Source organism: Myxine glutinosa, chromosome 9 (assembly GCF_964187855.1).
Source record: "Myxine glutinosa chromosome 9, kmMyxGlut1.1, whole genome shotgun sequence".
Classification (NCBI taxonomy): domain Eukaryota; kingdom Metazoa; phylum Chordata; class Myxini; order Myxiniformes; family Myxinidae; genus Myxine; species Myxine glutinosa.
In genome coordinates, this window is record NC_136269.1 from 23594952 (window position 1) to 23617111 (window position 22160).

The 22160-nt window shown below is 49.0% G+C and overlaps 1 protein-coding gene across 10 annotated transcripts in view; it reads right to left on the reverse strand.

Moving 5' to 3' along the window:
- The window catches only part of TMEM63B (transmembrane protein 63B), a 113151-nt gene that overhangs the window by 47301 nt on the left and 43690 nt on the right, over positions 1 to 22160 (reverse strand). For all 10 annotated transcript variants that reach the window (XM_068129456.2, XM_068129457.2, XM_068129458.2 and 7 more), the window contains 2 exons: positions 1107 to 1186; positions 350 to 385 (listed from right to left, as the gene is read on the reverse strand). In XM_068129456.2, coding sequence (XP_067985557.1) covers positions 350 to 385; positions 1107 to 1186 — 116 coding nt within the window. The remainder of the gene's footprint in view (positions 1 to 349; positions 386 to 1106; positions 1187 to 22160) is intronic.

A 22160-nucleotide genomic window follows, 5' to 3' on the forward strand; every position in this document is an offset into this window, starting at 1 on the left:
TGCCCTTCCTGATGCCAACCCTTAGTCGCCTCTTACGATGTGCAGGGATACGGTGGACCTATTCATAAATCGGGGCACACACCGGGATCATTCATCCCAGCAAGCTGGTACTCAATTTGCCGACCTCAGAAGGATGACAGGCTGAGTAAACCCCCCTGGCGTTAATTCAGCAATCGACCGGGATTCGAACTCAGGATCCTAGGATCCCAAGCCTGCGCCCCAACCGATAAGCCAACACCGGGCTTATGTAAAAGTTATGTAAAAGCATATGTAAAATAAGGAAATCATTAAAACATGATATTGAAATTTATTATAAAGTATCACCAAAAATAAATTTATAAAAACATACTAGATTTCATTTCTCCATTTTCCTCGTACCACAGGTCTATAAAGACAAGAAAATTGAGAAATGGTTAAACTCTCAAAAAGAAGTGAAATGTACAAAACAAAAACAATGATGCAAAATATGGCATAGTAAGGAAGCATCAACAGGGAATGTATTACAGCATCGTTGTTGCTAGAACTTGGTGTCATCAACCATTCTGAATGCAGTAAATTAAGGGCCGAATTTACAGAAGGCCTTTAAGAGCATCAAATGATGATCACCCGGTCAAAGTTAATCGCCAATCACCAAAGAGTGATAATTATCTAATGCGGATCAAAACCTAATCACAAGCGTTTAAATAACAAAGTACGGTAGAGTATACTCCACTGGAGAAGTATAACGATACCAAATTTGTCTGGTGTTAGACTCTCGAAGGAATAATTTCGTCGGCTGCTGAATTTAGGGTAAGATGACATGAATCAACCTACGATGAGGAGCAATGCGCTGAATCCCGTCCAACATTTGTCCGTGGCGCAAGTGCATCATTCAATTGGAAGTTGGAGATATGTGCGGTGTTTCACAGGATAATCTGCTGTTTATTTCACTTCGTAAATTGCTATTTAGATGGGTGATTAGCTGTGCGTGCACAACGATGTTTTTGTCAGTTTTTAAGGGTTAGGCGTGTGTTTGCAAGACGCTCGCTAAACGCGTTTCATAAATTCGGCCCGAGACTTTATGTACATTCGAAAAAATGTGGAGGGGGGGGGGGGGGAAATGAAACCTGTCATTGTCATTAAGCAAAGCAAGTCTCCCATAGTCCCAGGCCTTCTTCCTCAAAATCGAGAAAACAAGCAGAAGCACCTGAAAATACAACATACACATCATATCATAAAATGAGATTGCACACCAAGGTTTGTCTTGCAGCGAGTATAAATTTTTGTGTTTAATAATGAAAAGGAAGGGGGGGGGGGGGGGAGGGGGAAGGATGGGCAGAAGTCATGAGGGGGATAACATCCAAGCAATTTTGAAGAATTTGCTGCCAGATATATATTTCAGTGCAATGCGTTCCAAAATAATGTACCCTTTCAATAACAAAATATGAAGTCATAAAAATCAGATTTTAGCGACTAAGGACAAAAAAAACCAACAACAACACATTTAACCACTTTTGCCAATGCAAGCCAAAACTCAAACAGGTGACGAGCATTGTCAACTTGGAAGACAGCCAACATCACTCCCATAAAATCCTTTACTGTTTTCTTACCTTCCACAAGTGGAGTTTACTACTTTACGTTACAAAAATATATAAATGAAAATAAAAGCAACATCGTTTGATTGTTCTACACATTTGCCAGAGCCAGGAGGCACAGGAATTAATTGCACGTGCATTTGTCGACTGTCTCAGACATGAGCAAACTTTTAGTCACCCTTAGTCCTTTGCTGGCCTATTTGTAAACATAATTTGTTTTTAATCTTGCATAAAGGAAGAGCTAAAAATAAAAAAAACTACATTGCAAAGTGCACAAGAACATTTACATGCACATTCAACAGATACAACACAGAATTGTTTTTAAGTGCACTCGACCATGAACCCATGTGCAACACAAGGAATTGGTGTAAAGGTCTTGACCAACACCAGGTAACTGCTATATATCCACCCTGTTAAGGCATCCATTACACAGTAAGCAAGGCAGATATATGTATATCAATAATAATAATAATAATAATAATAACAACAAGCGTTACGCCTAGGTCCCCCGTCGGTGAAGTGATGCGAGTTGACAAAAGTGGAAGACGCAAAATGGCCATCTTGGATTTTGACGTGGTGACCCAATTTTCAATAGCGTTCTCCCTTATGCGTAGATACACCCACACACCAGATTAGAAGTTAGTAGTTCGTTTATTTTTCAAGATATTCTGCTCACAAGGTTCAGACATACATGGCGGTGGCCATCTTGGATTGTGACGTGGGTTGCACCCACACACCAAATTAGAATTCGGTCCTTCGCTTACGCATGCACGCACGCACACGTGCACACACGGACGGACGGACGGAGGGGAAAACCATAGTCCCCCTTTCGCTCCGCGGTGCGACGGGGGACAATAAGCATCTCCTTCACAACTCCAAAACCATGAAACCTTGAGGCCCCAAACTTTGCATGCATACTTCTTGACCTCCAAGATAGTGCAGGAATGAAAACGGTGTTTAGGTGTGCTTAAACACCCTTTTTGAAGATGATTAACAAGGTGCTCATAACAATAATAAAAAAATAAAAAAAAGTCTTACCAAAATGGCGGTCCACCATCTTGATCAGCCCACTGTCACATCGCTGGATTCTTAAACCGGCATTTTATTTTAGCCGATTGAGATTGCTCACCCACTAAGAGGAAACGTGAGCTGCGTTGATACCATAATGAGACAGGTTTCCTCAGCAGAGAACTGCTCTGATTGGCAGGGAGCTGTTACGAAACAATGTCAACATTGCTGTTCTTAATAAAACTCATCTGGCAGATGATGGTTGGCTAACTGAGCTCTCCGCTGGTTATATATTATTCTGGATAGGTAAACCAAGAAATGAAAACAGAGTCAGGCATCGGCTTAGCTATGAAGTCAGACTTTGCAGGGGAATCTCCCCAAGGGAATCAACGATCATCTCACGACCCGACGTTCACCGCTTGGGAATAGCAAGTCTGCGACAATCATTAGTGCCTATGCCGCAGCAATAACAAACCCGGGGAAATCCAGGACAAATTATATGAAGTTTTGATGGAACTATTGCAACCACTACAAGGGACACCAAGCTCACTCTGATGGGTGACTTTAATACAATAGTGAGAGGGAGGCCTGGGATGGTGCACTAGCGAAGCAAGGTGTTGGGAAATACAACAGCAATTGTATGCTTCTCCTGAGCCTCTGCACCCATTGGAATATGACCATTAGTAACACCATCTTTTGATGAAAGATCAAGTACAAGCACACGTGGGTGCACCCAAGATCTAAACACTGACACCAGATTGACTTATCACCCGCAAGCGCGACATCAAAAAGGGTATTATCACTAGGGCCTTGAGAGGTGCTGAGTTGTTCTACAGATCACAGAAGGCTAACTCCAACCCTAACCCTAACAACTCCAATATGAAGTTCATAATCTCTCCAAAAATAAAAAATATAAAAAGAGACCAATAGGCATGAGACTGCCAAAGAAGTTGGACGTGCAGAAACTGGCAACAACAGTGTTGCAAGCAGCTTAGGCCAAGACTCGAGGAACAGCTGGACGCAAGACTGGAGAGGAAGGCAAAACTCCTATCATTAACAATAGACGTGGTCAATTGGCCAAACTCTCCAAAAGTGAAGTTAAATATCTCAGGGTATGTTCTCTGATTGATGACTATCCAGTAGAGATCTTCTGAATGGCCTAGAAGAAAGCACATGTGTTAATGTTTCTTCCAGAACAGCACGCTAATGCGCAAGGTGGTCTCAATATCGGTTCACCTCACCAAAATGCTTTGCTTCTCCTTAACAGTCTCCCATACCCACTCCATCTCCTTTTTCTCAACTAAACCTCCCTTGGAGACTGCCGTTTTGCACCACACGCCTTTGGTAATGAAAGTGCCAAGATGGGGTGAGCAGAGGTTGAAAAATCACCCAGTAAGGCGGAGTTTCGTCTGTGCCGCATGCTGCGAGATCCGGTTGGCTGCACATTTTATGAGGAGAGGGGTTGTACAAGCTACCTGGGTCCTGTGGCATGGCGATTATCTTTGCAGTTCTATATCTGTTAATGCTTTCTTGTTTTCACCCTCCACAGGACCTTAGTCAAGTAAGTAATAACTAATAACACATGGTCTCTGGTTGATCATATTCTGGTGAATGGGCGATCTTTCATTTTGAGCATAACGGTTCTCATGATGTAACGTTCACCATTCTTCTGCAATGTGAATTGTTGTTGTTGTTTTTTTTTTGTTGTTTTTTTTTTTTGTTTGTTTTTTTTGTATACAGAGTCGAGGCTCGTGAAAGAGCTAACATTTATCAAACGAACAAATCAAACAAACAAGCAAACCAAGTATATAAAAAGGGGAGCGGTCGACAAGATGGGGAGAGAAGGGGAGGAAGCACACAAACACAACATTTGAGAGCAGGGACATCGGGAGATGTTTTTGGAGGGAGAGGGCCTGGGGGGAGGCAGGATAGGTATAAAACGCAAGGACACCAAGGACTTCCAGGAAAGAAGTCAAAAGTCACCTCAAAAAAGTGGATTTGGGGTGAAATTAGCGGGGGTAGAAAAGATCAAGGTTTTGGATTGGGGAAGATAAGAGATGGTGGTGAACAGCCGTTTTAAAGACCTGGAGGGAGGAGTGGGATTGAAGAGAGTGAGGGAGTTTGTTCCAGAGGCGGGAGAAAAGAGGAATGAAGGAGTGAAGGTAAGCAGAGAGTCTTGATTTTGGCAGTTTAACCATAAGAGGGTTGCAGGCAGATCTTGTGCGACCTGCAGGAATATTTGGGGGACAGAGCCCAGAGAGAGCTGGGGGAGCAAGGCCGGAGAGGAGTCGGTAGAAGACGGAAAGACCACCAACCTGCCTGCGGTGATTAAGTGAAAGTGAAAGAATTGTTCTTTTCTCTGTTCTGCATTGTGATGGCGACTTGGCAAACATCCAGGTGTTTGTTGTACACCGTTCCCTCCCCTACCTATTCCATCTCCAGGCACTGCATGACATCATCGCTGGGCGCCGAAGAGGGGATGGGGAGGGCGGCGATGAGGTGCCCAGAAATGGAGTGCTCGCTTTTCATTCCGTTTTCTTTCTTGTTTGTCCGGACGATATCTCAGCCATTCTTTGACCTAGGAAACTGAAATTTGGCCACAATAGTGAGCACGTGTTTTGGCAAAAACAGAATTTTTTATTTTGTATTAATTAATTAATTCTTAAAGATTTATTAATTCTTTTTTATTTTATTTCTCATTTAGGCAATATCTCAGGCACCTTTTTTTTTAGCGAGGGAGCTGATATTTGGAAATTAGTGACCAAATTATTTGGTTGTAAAGGGTATTTTTGATATATTGATTAAACAATCGATTAATTATTTAATTCTTCCATTAATTACTTAAATTTCAAAAAGCTACAGATACAGGTGAAACAGTGGTGGTTTAGGCATACTATTGGTTGTTTAGGCTCAAAAATCTATGAAGAAATAAATTATTATTTATTTATTTTAATTACGCAATTAATCAATCCATTATTGTACTCAGCTGCCTCCCAATTCCGTCTCCATGTGCTGAAAGGCAGCATCACCGGGGCACCAAAGGCTCCCTGGCAATGCTGCGCGCTGGAGGATGTTATTTATTTATTTGGCATGAGGGTGGTGTCCTTTGAATGCAGCTTTACTTGTTTGTTTTGTTGTTGCAATCACAGTTGTATTAAAGGAAGCAGTTACAAGACCCTGTCTCTGTGCCTGCACGTGACACTTCTTCGTACAACAGTTGATACGCGCTGGTGAAATTAAAGCTACCAACATGATATGAAGGTGGGGAGACGACTTACGATTTTCACGTCTACACGTGGCACAGTGCAAGTGGTTTCCTGATCCCTGCTGGAGAGAAGGGGGATTACTAGCCTCGGCTCAAAATATACGTATTTGCCCCACCTACCCAACCTCCCCCACCATCCTCCCAAGGCCACCACCGGAAGGAGCGGGTGTTTCTAGCTATATTAAAATAGGGCAATTCTCTATATATGTGTATGTCTGATCGTTATAGAATCGAAATTTCACTCCGGAGTTAGTGAGTGTTACTAGTTAAAATAAAGTACAAAATTTGTATACAATTTCTCTTTTTCTGCAGTGAGGCTTACCTTCAAATAGGATCATTTTACTGTGGCTACACCACGAGGATGAGACCACGATGCACGTGATGGAATAATGCCGAAGAGCAAGTTCACCATCATCAGCATTCATCTTTACAAAGTATTCTCTTGAAGATGCCAAGCGAGTCGCAAATGATAACGCATGTTTATACATCACGCATTTTTAGCAGACTCCGTCACAAATCAGCACATGAATCACACCGACCATCATAAGCACCATTTTTCATGCTGGCAATGGTGAGACCTCAGCGAAAGAAGTTGGTATGTAGATATTATTACAAATGATGCAAATATGCAATTGGAGGGATGTTTCAAAAGTTAATTTTAAATTTATTTTAAAGGGTTACAGAATATAACAAAATTATCTATTTTATTCAACTCCAAAACACAATCGTGAACTAGAATTGCACTCGATGGAGCGCAAACCTCCGCCAGGATGAACAGAATATATTTTGTATCCAACTGATAGGCCGGATCTGGATTCGGACCTGAACCATAATCTAATCGGCTTGTTCTGGTCACCTAACCACCTCGTCCACCAGGTTCAGTCATAACTCGTCCACAACCTTTTAAAATATCACGTTATATATCACTTTCACCGGATCTCTCAATGGTGAAGAACCACTTAAAAAAATTAAATAATTCTCGTATCCGAATCCATATTCAGATCTTCACCAAAATCGAATCAATTCGTCCTTGTCACATACACTACCTCTCCACAAAGTTTCGTCCAAATCCATCCACAACTTTTTGGAGGTATCTTGTTCACAGACAAACAGACAGACAGGAGTGAAAACAATCTCCATCCACCTTCGGTGGTGCAGGTAATTAGCACAAACACGGATAAACATATTCCATGAAAGGAGTTTGGCAAAGCAGGTGGCCAAAATATTTACATTTTTCTTGTTTTCGTGTTTTAGGTTTAATGCATAGCATTGGAAATTAGATGTTGGGTGGGGTTTATATCCACAGCTGCCACCTGACATTGGTTACACTCCCTCACCGCTCCTGTTCTGGCATCCCTCCCTGCCTTGTATACTTTATGGTGGTCGTGTCATTAGAAGCATTGCCCTCGACATTTGAAGAGTACCATTTGTTGAACCGTTTTGCCATGAAGCTGAATGCCTCAACTCTGTGTTTGCCTCTAAATCTTGTGTCCCAAACCCATCCATCTCTGTACCCACCGTAACCAGTCGTACCCAGCTGCTCCTGGACTGTGTCCTTTCCTCCTGACAAGGTGGAAAAGTTTCTGTCAACCCTCGACTCTGATTCTGCAACTGGTCCTGACGGCATCAGCCCACGGGTCCTAAAATCATGTTCTTCCGCTCTTTCACTCCCTCTTTCTGTTCTCTTCACCCTCTCCTTTGCTCAAGGTCATCTGCCATCTGCTTGGAAATCAGCCAACATCACCGCTTTGCACAAAAAGGTGCAAAAACAGATCCTAGCAACTACAGACCAATCAGCCTTCTCCCAATTATCAGCAAAGGCATGTAATCCATCATTGCTTCAGATATAAAATCTTTCCTCTTCTCCAATGGCTTGATCTCTGACCATCAATTTGGTTTCAGACCAAGTCACTCTACTCTGGACATGCTGCTTCTGCTTTCTCAACAATGGATGGAGGTCCTCAACGCCAAACAGGAAATTAGAGCTGTCTCCCTTGACATATCACGTGCCTTCGATACGGTCTGGCACCCCGCTCTGCTCGCCAAACTCTCCTCCTTTGGTATCCATGGATATCTCCACGCATGGCTGGCGGACTTCCTCTCTGGTCGTAGTCAACGTGTGGCCCTGAATGGGTTTCTCTCATCTCCTCTTCCTGTTCAGGCTGGAGTTCCCCAAGGCAGTGTTCTTGGCCCTGTGCTTTTTCTGGTCTTATAATAATAATAATAATAATAATAATTCATTTATTTTGTATAGCGCTTTTCCAGAAGCCCAAAGGCGCTTTGACAGAGTGGAAAACATAATGCATAACAATACATGAAAACAACAATTGCAAAAAGACAAGAATCAAGAAAACAAACAGCAGCGATATACGGCATATATATAAGACAAGAATCAAAAAGACAAGACAAGAATCAATAGGGAAATATTTAAAGCAAAAGGAGGGAGAAGGAGAAGAGATAGTCAGGGGTTAAATGCTGTGGGTTGAATGTTGAATGCAGCGTTGAACAGGTGGGTCTTTAGTGATGTTTTGAATGTGGTGAGTGAGGAGGAGTCTCTGATGGTGTGAGGTAGTGAGTTCCAGAGGGTGGGAGCAGCGATGGAGAAGGCCCTGTCCCCCCAGGATCTGAATTTGGTCCGGATGGAGGGGGTCAGGAGGTTGGTACCAGCAGAGCGGAGGTTGCGGGTGGGAGTGTGTCTGGAGAGGAGGTCAGCCAGGTAGGATGGGGCCAGGTTATGGAGGGCTTTGTATGTCAGGAGGAGGATTTTGTACTGGATTCTCTGGGGGATGGGGAGCCAGTGAAGCTTGTAAAGGACGGGGGTGATGTGGTCACGGGTCCGGGAATGAGTGAGTAGACGGGCAGCGGAGTTCTGAATGTATTGGAGTTTATTGGTGATTTTTGAGGGTGAACCATAGAGGAGGCTATTGCAGTAGTCCAGACGGGAGGTGATGAAGGCGTGGATGAGGGTTTCTGCAGCCGTGGAGGAGAGGGATGAGCGGAGACGGGCAATGTTTTTCAGGTGAAAGAAGGCTGACTTTGTGATCTGTTTAGTGTATTTGTCGAAGGAAAGGGTTTGGTCAAAGATGACGCCAAGATTCCGGATGTGAGGGGAGGTGGATACTGGGATACCGTCGATGTTGAGGGCAAAGTTATGGGTGGATTTTGTGAGCGTTTTTGGGCCAATGATGATTATTTCAGATTTATCACAGTTAAGCTTGAGGAAGTTGATTTGAAGCCAGGATTTTATTTCAGTGATGCAGTTTGTCAGGATAGAGTGGGTGTCGGTGGAGACGGACTTGGTGGAGATGAAAAGCTGGATGTCATCGGCGAAGCAGTGGAATTGGAGACCATGACGGCGGATTAAGTGACCGAGCGGGGACAGGTAAAGGATGAAGAGGAGGGGGCCAAGAACTGAACCTTGGGGGACACCTTGGGGGAGGGGAGCAGTGGGGGATTTGCAGTTATTGATGGAGATGAACTGGCATCTGTCAGAGAGGTATGATTTAATCCAAGAGAGGGCAGTGCCGGTGACGTTAAAGGTGGATTCAAGTCGGGTGAGGAGGATAGTGTGATCGATGGTGTCAAAGGCAGCGCTGAGATCGAGGAGGACGAGAATGTTGAGGTTGCCAGCGTCAGAGGAGAGGAGAAGGTCGTTGGTGATTTTGAGGAGAGCAGTTTCAGTACTGTGGTTGGAGCGGAATCCGGATTGGAATGTTTCATACAAGTTATTGGCAGAGAGATGATGTTTGAGTTGAGTGGCTACAGCGCGTTCCAAAACTTTTGACAGAAAGGGTAGGTTGGAGATGGGTCTGAAGTTGTTTAGGGTGTCAGGGTTTAGACCAGGTTTTTTTAGAATGGGGGTAACAGCAGCAATTTTGAGGGAAGGTGGGACGATGCCTGTAGACAGGGAGGAGTTTATTGTTGCAATGATAAGTGGAGAGAGAGCAGGGAGGGAGGCTTTGACAAAGCTGGAGGGGATGGGGTCAAGAGTGCAGGTGGCAGTTTTCATTCCTATGAGGAGTTCAGAGAGGTCAGTAGGAGAGATTGGGGAGAACCGAGACAGGGGATGGCAGGACAAGGGGGGGCAGGTGGTTGGAGGGGGAGCGGGTGCGGCGGTGGTCAAGCTGTTGTAGATGTTGTCAATTTTGCGTTGGAAGAAAGAGAGGAAGGAGATGCAGTTGTCTACTGTGAATGACTGGGTGGTGGTGTTCAGGGGGCGGAGGAGTTTGTTTATTGTCGAGAAGAGTGCTTTTGGGTTTCCGGAGCCAGAGTGGATAATTTGAGAGTAGTAGGCAGAGCGGGCGCGGGAGAGGGCATCTTTGTAGTGTTGTATGTGGTCCTTGTAGGCTTGGGAGTGAACTGTGAGACCCGTTTTATTGCGGAGTCTTTCAAGTTGGCGAGCACGAGTTTTCATCAGGTGGAGTTCAGGGGTAAACCAGGGAGCAGAATGGGTGAAAGAAACTGTTTTGGTTTTTACAGGCGCAAGCTGGTCAAGGCAGGAGGAGAGAGTGTGGTTGTAGTAGTCAGTGAGGTCGGAAGGGGTGTGGAGGTCAATGAAGGGAGAAGGACATTTTTTCAGAGAGGGTGGATGAGAATGAGGTAGGTGAAAGAGCGTTTAGCTTACGGAAGTTGATTGTGCGATAATGCCTTGGTGTTGGGGCGGGGATGTTGATGGTCAGAGTGATGGCTAAGTGGTCAGAGAGGGTGAGGTCGGAGCCATAGAGATGGTGCAAATTTAATCCAGTGGAGCAGACAAGGTCCAAAATGTGACCACGGATATGGGTAGGAAAGTCGACATGTTGAGTGAGGTTAAAGCAGGTGAGTAAATCAGTGAAGTCAGTGGTTATTGTGGAGTCAGTGGAGTCCATGTGGATATTGAAATCACCAAGGAGGAGGATTGAGGGGGAGAGGGAACATAGCTGGGTCAGAAAGTAGGAGAAGTCAGACAGGAATGATGGGTGTGGTTTGGGAGGGCGGTAGACGACAGCCATGACTGACTGCGTGTGACCAGAGAGTTTTAAAGCCAGGTGTTCAAATGATGGAGCAGATGAGATGGAGATGAGGTTGGTCTTGATGTCTTGACGGTGGATAACGGCAATTCCACCACCTCGGCCCTCCGAGCGTGGTTTATTGACGTAGGAATATCCATTGGGTGTGGTGAGGTTGAGTGTGTAGTAGTCCAGAGGTTGTTGCCAGGTTTCGGTGAGACAGAGAAAGTCCAGTTTGTTATCCAGGATGTATTCGTTCAGGATGAGGCATTTATTGTTGAGGGACCGGGTGTTGAACAGGGTGAGCTTGATGTTGTTTTGAACAGCAGGGATGAATTCAGGTGATTTAGCCAGGGTTCGTAGGCAAGAGGTGCGATCGTGTGGGTTGCTGTGACCAGGTGCGCTGGGACGAAGAGTGAGAGTGCGCTGAGCCGACCAGAGGACGGGGATGGAGTGACCTGATTGCAAATAAACAAACTTGCGACCGGAGCCACGGTGAATGTACCTGGGTCGTCGGAGGAGTCCATTTGATTTGATGGCAGAGATGCATGATGGGGTGGAGCGGGTATTGAGCAGAAGAAGCCTTGCGGCGGAGTACTTCAGAGCCATGCCAGGCAGGAGCGAAGGGACGAGTACGAGGCCAAGGTCGAGGAGGCAAAGCGGCAAACGCAGCGGCAAACGCAGCGGCAAACGACTGCAGCCGCTAATCAAGACCACAGCGGCAAACAAGGCCACAAGGCCACCAAGACCACAAGGCCACCGGCAAACAAGGCCACGGCCACAAACAACGGGAGCGGGCCTTTCGATTCCGTATTCCGTACCATCAAAAGCAGATTCCGTTATCCAGCCGGAGAACACGCGGCACGTGCGGGTGTGAAAAGGCAGGACAGGTGTGAGATGTCAGGTCAGAAAAGTAGAAGCAGACCCTGTACATCCATCCAGTCGGAGAAGCGGCGAATATGCAACGCCAGCGTCCTCTCGCAACCGAACCTGCAACGTGCCGATTCCACGAGGCGGAGCTAACGAGCCGAGGGCGTGTCACTCCCCGCCGGATATACGCGGCCCCGCGCCGGATGTGACGTCAGATGCGCCTCAGCTTGGAGAGAGAAGCCACCGCCACCCCCAGCGCGACGATACCTCCCCGCATCTTTGGACCGGACCGGACCGTACTGTACCCTGCTTTGAGCCAAGAGTGCACCTTGAGCCATCGCTATCTGCCTTTCCTTGCCATCAACCCCCGTGTGAGTCAGCCTTGTCCCGTTTACCTGTCGTCTGTCCGGGGTTAATGTAAGAGTGTGTCTAAGTGCCTGTCTTCCTGTAATATACCTCTAGCCCCTGTAATCTGACCTTTCCGTACGAATATAATCTCCTCCGGAGGTCTTGAGAATTGAAACATTGGTGTCGTATTGTGTTATTGTAATCCAGCCGGGTGTCTTCTTTTTCTTATTGAGCCAGCATCGCGCGACTAGTCAACGTTCGGGCACAATCGGGTAACTTGTGCAGACGTGGTCATACCATAAAACCGCTCGGTAAATAACATCCAAGCCACGTCTGTAACAATTGGTCTTCATCAATGATCTCTCTGACTCTCTTGAAAATCCTCTCTATCTCTTTGCTGACGACTCTACTCTCTGGCGCTCCATTCCTCATCCCTCAGATCGGCAGTCTGCAGCCTCCTCACTCACTGCAGACCTGGACAAAATCACAGACTGGGCAAACAAATGGAACATGTCTTTCAATCCTGACAAATCTCACACTCTTACGATGTCTCTCCGAAAAGACCGACTGGACAACCCTCCCATCCACTTTCTGAATAATCCTCTCCAAGAAGTTCTGTCACTCAATCTTTTGGGTCTCACTATCTGCCATGATCTTTCCTGGGAAAACCACATTTCAAATCTGGCCTCCAAAGCCAGTCGCCGACTGGGCATCCTCCGTTGTGCGAAGTCCTTCCTTGGTACACCTGAGCTCCTCACCACTTACAAGGCTTTCATCCGCAGCTCTATGGAATACTGCTCTCCCCTCTGGTCTGGTGCTCCTGCCTCACACCTAGCTCGTCTTCACGCTGTTGAAACCAAAGTGTTCAGAATCATTGGAATCTCCCGCGATGAAGCTAACTCCAAGGGCCTTTCACTCACTCACCGCAGGCAGGTTGGTGGTTTTTCCGTCTTCTACCGACTCCTCTCTGGCCTTGCTCCTCCAGCTCTCTCTGGGCTCTGTCCCCCAAATATTCCTACAGGTCGCACAAGATCTGCCTGCAACCCTCTTATGGTTAAACTGCCAAAATCAAGACTTTCTGCTCACCTTCACTCCTTCATTCCTCTTTTCTCCCGCCTCTGGAACAAACTCCCTCACTCTCTTCAATCCCACTCCACCCTCCAGGTCTTTAAAACAGCTGTTCACCACCATCTCTTATCCTCCCCCATCCAAAACCTTGATCTTTTCTACCCCCGCTAATTTCGGTCCCCTTGTGTTTTATACCTCTACCCCCCCCCCCCCCACCCCCTTCCCACGCCTCCTCCCCCCAAGCCCTCTCCCTCCCACACTTCTCCCTGCTCTCAAATGTTGTGTTTGTGTGCTTCCCCTTCTCTCCCCATCTTGTCTTCCGCTCCCTCTTTTTATATATTTTGTTTGTCTGGTTGATTTGTTTGTGAAATAAATGTTAGCTCTTTCACGAGCCTCGATTCAGTATACAAAACAAAAAAAAAAAAAAAAAAAAAAAAAACGGTTGCTGAGGTGTACAGTTGAATCTTGTAGTGTCAGCACTTTACGTCCACACAACTTGGCCTAACCAGCCTGTTTTGTCCCTCAACATGATCCATTCTGTTGTAGTCAATGTAATGTTAAACCAATGTCCTCGAGTAAATCTTCATCTCACAAAACTTCATAATGATATTTGCTAATTGCAAAGAACCTGTGTTGACAGCACAAGAGTATAAAATAAAGAAGAATAAAGGTTTCACCTGCAGGCCATGAAAAAGATTTGAATTTAGTTATCCATCGTGCAAAAAAAGCCTTCAACAAAAAGGTTTGAATTCCATTCGTTTCAAAAACAAACAAAGGGGAAAAAACCGGATGAGTTCACTGTCAAAGATGTCATCTAAGGATGTCTTCCATGCATGCAGATTAAAGCATTTCCATGACAGACGACTCTAACCAACCTGAAAAAGACAAATTGCCATCAATACACATCGTCATCCGTCACTCCAACTGGATCCCTCCTGAGGGTGAATTTGCTTTAGTTGATCTATTAATCACAAAATGTCATTGGGAAGTTCAAAAACTACATTTAAACAGGAATACAGTCTTTCAGCACAATTATTCCCTCCAGGGCTTCAACACAACTACATCACGTCATCCCGCATCTATACTCGTGATCTATTCCCCCCAAAACAACCCCATTCCCAAGCACTTCCTTTTTCCAGTTTTTTTGTGATTTTTGCCCTCCTTTTCCATCACCTCTTTTCGTTTTAGTTGTCGGTTGATTAGTTCCTTTTCCGTTTTACCCTGCTTTCCCCCTTCCTCTTCTTGCTGTGTTCCATTCAGCTTATGTGCAGCTCATTCACCCACACGTGTCCTTTCCCCCCATCCCCTTCATCTCACCTCCACTCTGCTGTTGGTGTTTCCCCCCTTTCCATTTTGTTCCCTTCCATTCCATTCCGCTCTAGCTCTTCTATGAGCCTCGATCATGTAAACTGTTTTTTTTAAATACTCCGTTGTTTCTTTTCCGACAACAAATTCAATGGACTACACTTAAAATTCTTAATAATCGTACAGACATTGTTATTAAACCGGTAGATAAAGGTGGTAAGGTGGTTGCTTCGCACCTGGATACAAATCATATTTCATCAAACACCAGTTTTTATGGCAAAGTAGATGGAGATCTCACTATGTACAATGAAAAACTGATCAAACAAACAAAGAACAACAACAAACGTATTGCCAAAGATTAATAAACACAGCAACACTGGTCGTCCGATTGTGTCTGTATGTGCATGTCTGACGGAAATAATTAATTGTGGCGGACACAAGGGACACAAATTCAGCGCACCAGCAGGTGGCGCGAACGCCCAGGCGGGGAACTGGAATGCATGCCCCGCCTATCGACCAATCGGCCACGCCCGGGGACTAGGCGTGGCCTCGGGATATATATGCGGGCTCTAAGCTCGAGCCCGCTCAGTGCTGAGTGCTGAAGTGCGAGCTTTGAATAAAGAGTCTTTGTATTACCAACGCGTTGTGGCCTACCTCTCTGGCAATCGAGTCGTGTGTGCGCAGCACCACACTGGTGACCCCGATTGGTTCAGCCGTTGCTGACCACCGAACGCGCCATGGCTACCAACGCCGTCGCAGTCAAACTCCCCGAGTTTTGGGAAGCGCATGCCGACGTTTGGTTTTTGCAGGCCGAAGCTCAATTCCAACTCCGAGGCATAACGGCGGACGAGACCCGGTACTACCACGTGGTCGCCGCCCTCGGGCCCGGCACTGCCGTCCGAGTCGTGTCCATCCTTCGGCGCCCGCCGAGCGACAACAGGTACGAGGCGGTCAAACGTCTCCTCATCGCCACGTTCGGGCTCACGGAGATCGAACGAGCCGACCACCTCCTGGACCTTCCCGCCCTCAGCGACACACGACCATCCGTCCGGATGGATTCCATGCTGTCCCTGCTTGGAGACCAGCCCCCGGATTTCTTATTCCGGGCGCTTTTCCTACGCCAGCTACCCGCACAGGTACACCTCGCACTGGCTGGTTCCAAAATAAAGGAACCCCGCGCCCAGGCTAGAGAGGCCGACAAGTATTTTGCGGCCTGCGACACGCGGTCGGTGTACGGTGCTGCCGTAGTGGATCCCGGCGCGGAGGCTCCAGCGCTCCTGACTTCCCTCGTGGCCGCTGCTACACCCCGTCCACTACCGCCGCCGCCACCACCACCACCGCCGCCAGCATGGCCACCGTGGCCGTTACCGCCGCAAACCTGGTGCTACTACCATGCCAGGTTCGGCCGCCAGGCTAAAACGTGTCGCCCGCCGTGCTCTTTTGTCGGGTCGGGAAACGACCGGCGCTCACTTGCGGCCATGAGCGTCGGCCATTCCGGCAGCCTCCTTTTCATCACGGACACCTTGTCCGGGCGCCGTTTTCTTTGCGACACAGGAGCGCAGGTAAGCGTCCTCCCCGCCTCCATGTCCGACAAGCAAACCGCGGGCCGGGGCCCCGCTTTGCTTTCCGCCAACGGTACACCAATCCGCACATTCGGGAAGCGTTGCCTCTCCCTGCGGTTCGGAGGGCAGCGCTTTCAATGGTCGTTCGTGACCGCCAGCGTGCCAATGGCACTGCTAGGTGAGGACTTCCTATGTGCGAATGGGCTGTTGGTCGACGTGAAGCGCAGACGGCTCGTCCAGGCCGAAACCTTCAGCTCGCTCGCTTGTTCGCTGAGCGGCTCACCGAGCGGCTTGCCAAGCAGCTTGCTGGAGGGTTCCGTCCCGGCGAGTTTAGTTTGCACGCTTCCGGCAGCGGACGACTTCACCCGCCTCCTCGCCAGTTTCCCGGCCCTCACACGGCCCACCTTCTCAGCGGTGGCCGTTAAACACGGGGTGGAGCACCATATCCCCACGGTCGGGCCGCCGGTCTATGCCCGGGCACGCCGACTCGAGCCCACGAAGCTCGCAGTGACGAAAGCGGAGTTAGCCACGCTGGAGCGGCTGGGGATCGTACGGCGCTCCAACAGCGCTTGGGCTTCTCCTCTGCACATTGTGCCGAAGCCCGGCGGAGGATGGCGGCCGTGTGGGGACTACCGCCGGCTCAATGATGCCACCACCCCCGACCGCTACCCGGTCCCGCACATCCAGGACTTTTCCGCCCGGTTGGAAAACACGACCGTGTTTTCCAAGATGGACCTCATCTGGGGCTACCACCAGGTCCCCGTCCAACCGGACGACGTCCCCAAGACGGCCGTCATTACCCCTTTCGGCCTCTTCGAGTTCCTGAGGATGCCTTTCGGGTTGAAGAATGCGGCCCAGACGTTCCAACGGTTTATGGACAGCATCTTGCGTGACTTACCTTTCCTGTTTGTCTACCTGGACGACATCCTGGTCGCGAGCGCGTCCCGGGAGGAGCACCTGCTCCACCTCCGCACGCTCTTCGAACGCCTGAGTCAGCATGGCCTAATCATCAACCCCGCCAAGTGCCGTTTCGGCGTCGCCACCATCGACTTCTTGGGGCACCGCATCACCAGGCACGGGGCCGTCCCTTTACCGGCCAAGGTGGAGGCGGTCAGGGATTTCCCGCGGCCCCGCACGATCAAGGGGCTCCAGGAGTTCCTGGGCATGGTAAATTTTTACCACCGCTTCGTGCCCCACGTCGCCCAGCTCCTCCGCCCCTTGCACGAGGCCCTCCAGGGCAAGCGGGGCAAAGGTGACATCGCCTGGTCGGCGCCGATGACCGTGGCGTTTGTGGGCGCAAAGCTGGCCCTGGCCGACGCCACCATGCTGGCGCACCCGGCGCCCGATGCACCGATCGCCCTCACCACCGACGCGTCGGACTACGCGGTGGGCACGGTGCACGAGCAGTGGGTGCGTGGTGCTTGGCAACCGCTGGCGTTTTTTAGCCGGCAGCTTCGCCCGCACGAACGCCGCTATAGCACCTTCGACCGTGAGCTGCTCGGGCTCCACCTGGCGGTCCGACACTTCCGCCATCTGCTGGAGGGCCGCCCGTTCACGGCTTTCGTCGACCACAAGCCCCTTGTGTTCGCGATGGCCAAGGTCGCCGAGCCATGGTCGGCACGGCAGCAGCATCACCTCTCTGCCGTGTCCGAGTACACGACGGACATCCGTCACGTGGCGGGTACAGTCAACCCGGTGGCGGATTGCCTTTCCCGGTCCGTCGTGCTCGCGGTCCACCTCGGGGTCGACTATGCCCGGATGGCGGAGGACTAGACCGCCGACCCGGCGTCCAGGCCTTGCGGACCGCCGTCACAGGCCTCCGCGTCACCGAGGTGCCATTCGACGTCGCGGGCACTGCCCTCTTGTGCGACGTCTCCCTCGGCCAGCCTCGCCCCATCGTGCCCGCTGGCTGGCAGCGCCCGGTTTTTGACGCCATCCACGGCCTGTCCCACCCGGGCACGAAGGCCTCCCAGAAGCTCATCGCAGCGAAGTTCGTCTGGCATGGCCTCAGGAAGGCCGTTCGCGACTGGGCCAGGACGTGCCTCGCGTGCCAGCGCGCAAAGGTCCACCGCCACACCCAGGCCCCGTTGGCCCCGTTTGCGGTGCCCGAGCGTCGGTTCGACCATGTGCACGTCGACTTGGTGGGACCTCTTCCCCCCTCACGGGGGTTCACCCACCTCCTCACCATGGTGGAGGCCTTCATCGCCACTTGGGTTGCCCGGTTCGGTGCCCCCTCGGACATCTCGCCCGACCGCGGCCCCCAGTTCACCTCGGAGCTCTGGGCCGCGGTGGCGCAAGGGCTCGGGGTGACACTACACCGCACCACGGCCTACCACCCCCAGGCCAATGGCCTGTGCGAGCGCTTTCATCGCTCAATGAAGGCCGCGCTCCGGGCCAGCCTCCGCGACGGCGGCTGGGTCGACAGACTCCCCTGGGTCCTGCTGGGCCTCAGGACGGCGCCCAAGGACGACCTGCGCGCATCCTCGGCGGAGCTCGTCTTCGGGCAACCACTGCGGGTACCAGGTGAATTTATCCCTGACTCCACGGCTCCTTGGTCCACGGCGCAACAGCGCTCCGCCCTTCAGGAGACCGCCTGGAGGTTCGCCCCGGTGCCGACGGCACACCACGGTTGCCCGCCTTCCCACGTCGCCCCGGAGCTTTGCATGGCGAAGTACGTCTTCGTCCGGCACGACGCCCACCGGGCACCGCTACGGCCCCCGTACGACGGGCCCTTCCGCGTGCTGGAGACCGGGGACAAATTTTTCACCATCGACATCGGCGGTGCCCCGGATCGCATCTCCGTGGACCGCCTCAAGCTGGCCCACCTCGATCTGGACCACCCCCCCCGCAAGCAGCTCTGCCTCCGCGTCGAGGCCGCCCCCCGGCGGTCGGACCCCCGGCACCCCCCAGCCCCGCCGTCCCGCCACCCCCCAGACCGGCACCCATCGCCAGGGGGCGTTTCGGCCGGATCATCCGGCTTCCCCGCAAACTCACCCTTCAGGTGCGCGGGAATTCTGGGGGGGGGGGGCGCGTGTGGCGGACACAAGGGACACGAATTCAGCGCACCAGCAGGTGGCGCGAACGTCCAGGCGGGGAACTGGAATGCATGCCCCGCCTATCGACCGATCGGCCACGCCCGGGGACTAGGCGTGGCCTCGGGATATATATGCGGGCTCTAAGCTCGAGCCCGCTCAGTGCTGAGTGCTGAAGTGCGAGCTTTGAATAAAGACTCTTTGTATTACCAACGCGTTGTGGCCTACCTCTCTGGCAATCGAGTCGTGTGTGCGCAGCACCACATCTATCTATAATTCCAGTAATCTCTGTATGTGTGTTTGTTTGTTTGTTTGTTTGTTTGTCTGTGACCGCTGTTTCTCGACAACCACGGGTCCGATATACTTTAAACTTGCCAGGTATATTGCTGGGGACCCGAGGATGTGCCTTTTCAAGGTTTCATATTAATCGGACAATTACTTACCGAGCTATGTCCAAAAAACGATTCAACCAATCAGAGAGCAGCGAGCTATCGCGTGTGCCGAACGTGGCGAACACACTCTGCCTCGGACGGCACATTTGAGAGCGTATTCATTTATTTCACGTTGGCAAACTATGTTGGCGTTAAACTATGTTTTAAAACTAATTAAAACTACTTTGCGATTCATCGTAACTGCGATTCGTAACTGCCGTTCGCTTTGGCTTTGCGAATGGACCAAACCATTTCATGTAAATAGAGGGGGGGGGGGGGGATTGTCACCGTACTCGCAAGCCGTTCGCTTTGGACCAAACCATTTCATGTAAATAGAGGGGGGGGGGATATAATTTTAGATATATATATAGTACGGGCATGCCCTAGTAATAATAATTTGGATAAAAACAAAATGGCTCCAATCGTATATTCTTTCCCTTCTTTCATGACCAATCTTCACCAAACATGCTTTATAGATTCTTGATCAGTTTTAGTTTCCTACTCAAAACAAACTTGATGGACATTTCATCACTTTATACCGTCATCGCAAATAATGAACGACTTCAGACAACAAAAGATTATTTTAATCAGTTCATCCTCAAAGACCCGAGCATTAAAACTTCACTTCATCTGCTGAATTGGTTCGCATTCCCCAGTGATTTATATAAACGGATCAATCGTGTGGCAACGGAATTATGCAAATAATTTCATTGGTTTTATAAAAGAACAGATGATCTCTCAATATAATGGTCCCATAACCAGATATATTTGGTTGGGTGAAATTACTTTATTGGCTTAACCTCCTGCAAGATATCTGAACGTGAACGATTCATTAACGTTGGTAGTTCTTCTCATCCAGCTCTCAAATACGCACGAGAGATTTTTATTGTTACTTGGCAAAAACATTTTTTTGATCACTCCGGTTTGTGTGTGTGTTTGTCTGTCCGCTCACTTATACTTGCCTACAGGTCCCAATTTTAAATCGATCTTCACGAAACCACCAAATGGTAGGTTGGTGGTCGGACAGAATCCTATTTATTTTTGAGGTCAAGAGGTCAACACAGGTCAAAGTTCAACCACTTTCTCCGGATTTCTAAAATCCTCAATTTACATCCGATTGACTTGAAATTTGAATAGGATTTACGTATCAGCCGACTGAATTCAGCCACAAGCTATTTTTGAGATCAGCATAGGCCAAAAGGTCAACCGTTTTCAAATTCTTAAAATCCTCAATTTTCACCCAATTGATTTGTAATTAAAATAGGATTGGCATATGGTGTTGGCATAAGCATAAGCATTTTATTAGCATAAGCATAAGCATAAGCACCAGGCTTATTGGCATAAGCCTGGTGTTGGCTTAGCGGTTTGGGTGCCGGCTTGGGATCCTAGGATCCTGAGTTCGAATCCCGGTCGATTGCTGAATTAACGCCAGGGGGGTTGACTCAGCCTGTCATCCTTCCGAGGTCGGCAAATTGAGTACCAGCTTGCTGGGATGAATGATCACGGTGTGTACCCCGGTTTAGAATAGGTACACCGTATCCCTGCGCATCATAAGAGGCGACCAAGGGTTGGCGTCAGGAAGGGCATCCGGCCATAAAAAAACATTGCCTCAAACAGGGAACCATGAGCTCATGGGGCCCGCAAGGCCAACCCCCGCTCTAGCGGGGAAAATGGCCTCAAAACGATCATTCATTCATTCATTCATTCATATCCATTAACTGAATTCAACCACCCATTATTTTTGAGGTCATCCTCGGCCAACAGATCAACATGGCCATAGGTCAACAACATTTTCATATTTCTAAAATCCTAAATTTTTATCTGATTGACTTGAAATTTGAATAGGATTTTCAATCAACTACCAATTATTTTTGATGTCAGAAGGATGCTCTGAGTGCCATTCTACTTTGTTCTATTTTGCCATGTGTTGCTCTTTGAGTGGTGTGTGTGTGTGTGTGTGTGTGTGTGTGTGTGTGTGTGTGTGTGTGTGTGTGTGTGTGTCTTTGATATGCCATCTCTTCATAAAGCGTCTGTGCCAGTCACTGAATTCGATTTCCGGTCACAATTTCAGATACGTGTTAAACGTTTAGACATTAATACTTCATTTTTTTTTTGGTATACATAGTCGACTAGTCGAGGCTCATGGACGAGCGAGTCCGAATACACTGAAAGAACCAGGGCACAACAGGATAAAAGGAGCAGAAGAGGCACGGGGTGTGGGGAAACACCAGTTCAACAGAGTTGAAGGCCAAGATAGAGGGAGACGCAGACAAACAATAAGTGTGGGGAAGAATGAGGGGCAGGAGAGGATGCATGGGGTGGACAAGATGGATACAGAAAGAAATTCTCAAGAGGGAAAACTAGAAATTTGGAAGGAGTAGGGATCGGGGTGGGGGCTAACGACAGTAGAAAATATCATGGTTTTGGATGAAGGATGACCTGAGATGGTGGTGAACAGCTGTCTTGAAGACTTGGAGGGAAGAATGAGATTGAAGAGAAATGTTGAAGTCGTTTCCACAGGCTGGAAAAAAAGAGTAACAAATGAGTGGAGGTGAGCAGCGATTGTGGATTTAGGTGGTTTCACCAAAAGGGTTTGATGGTGGACTGTGTGTGCCCTGCAGAAACCTGAGGAAGGCAAAGCATGGAAAGAGCAGAGGGTGCTAAACAAGAAAGGAGGCAGTAGAAGACAGAGCACTTGTCTGCGATGGA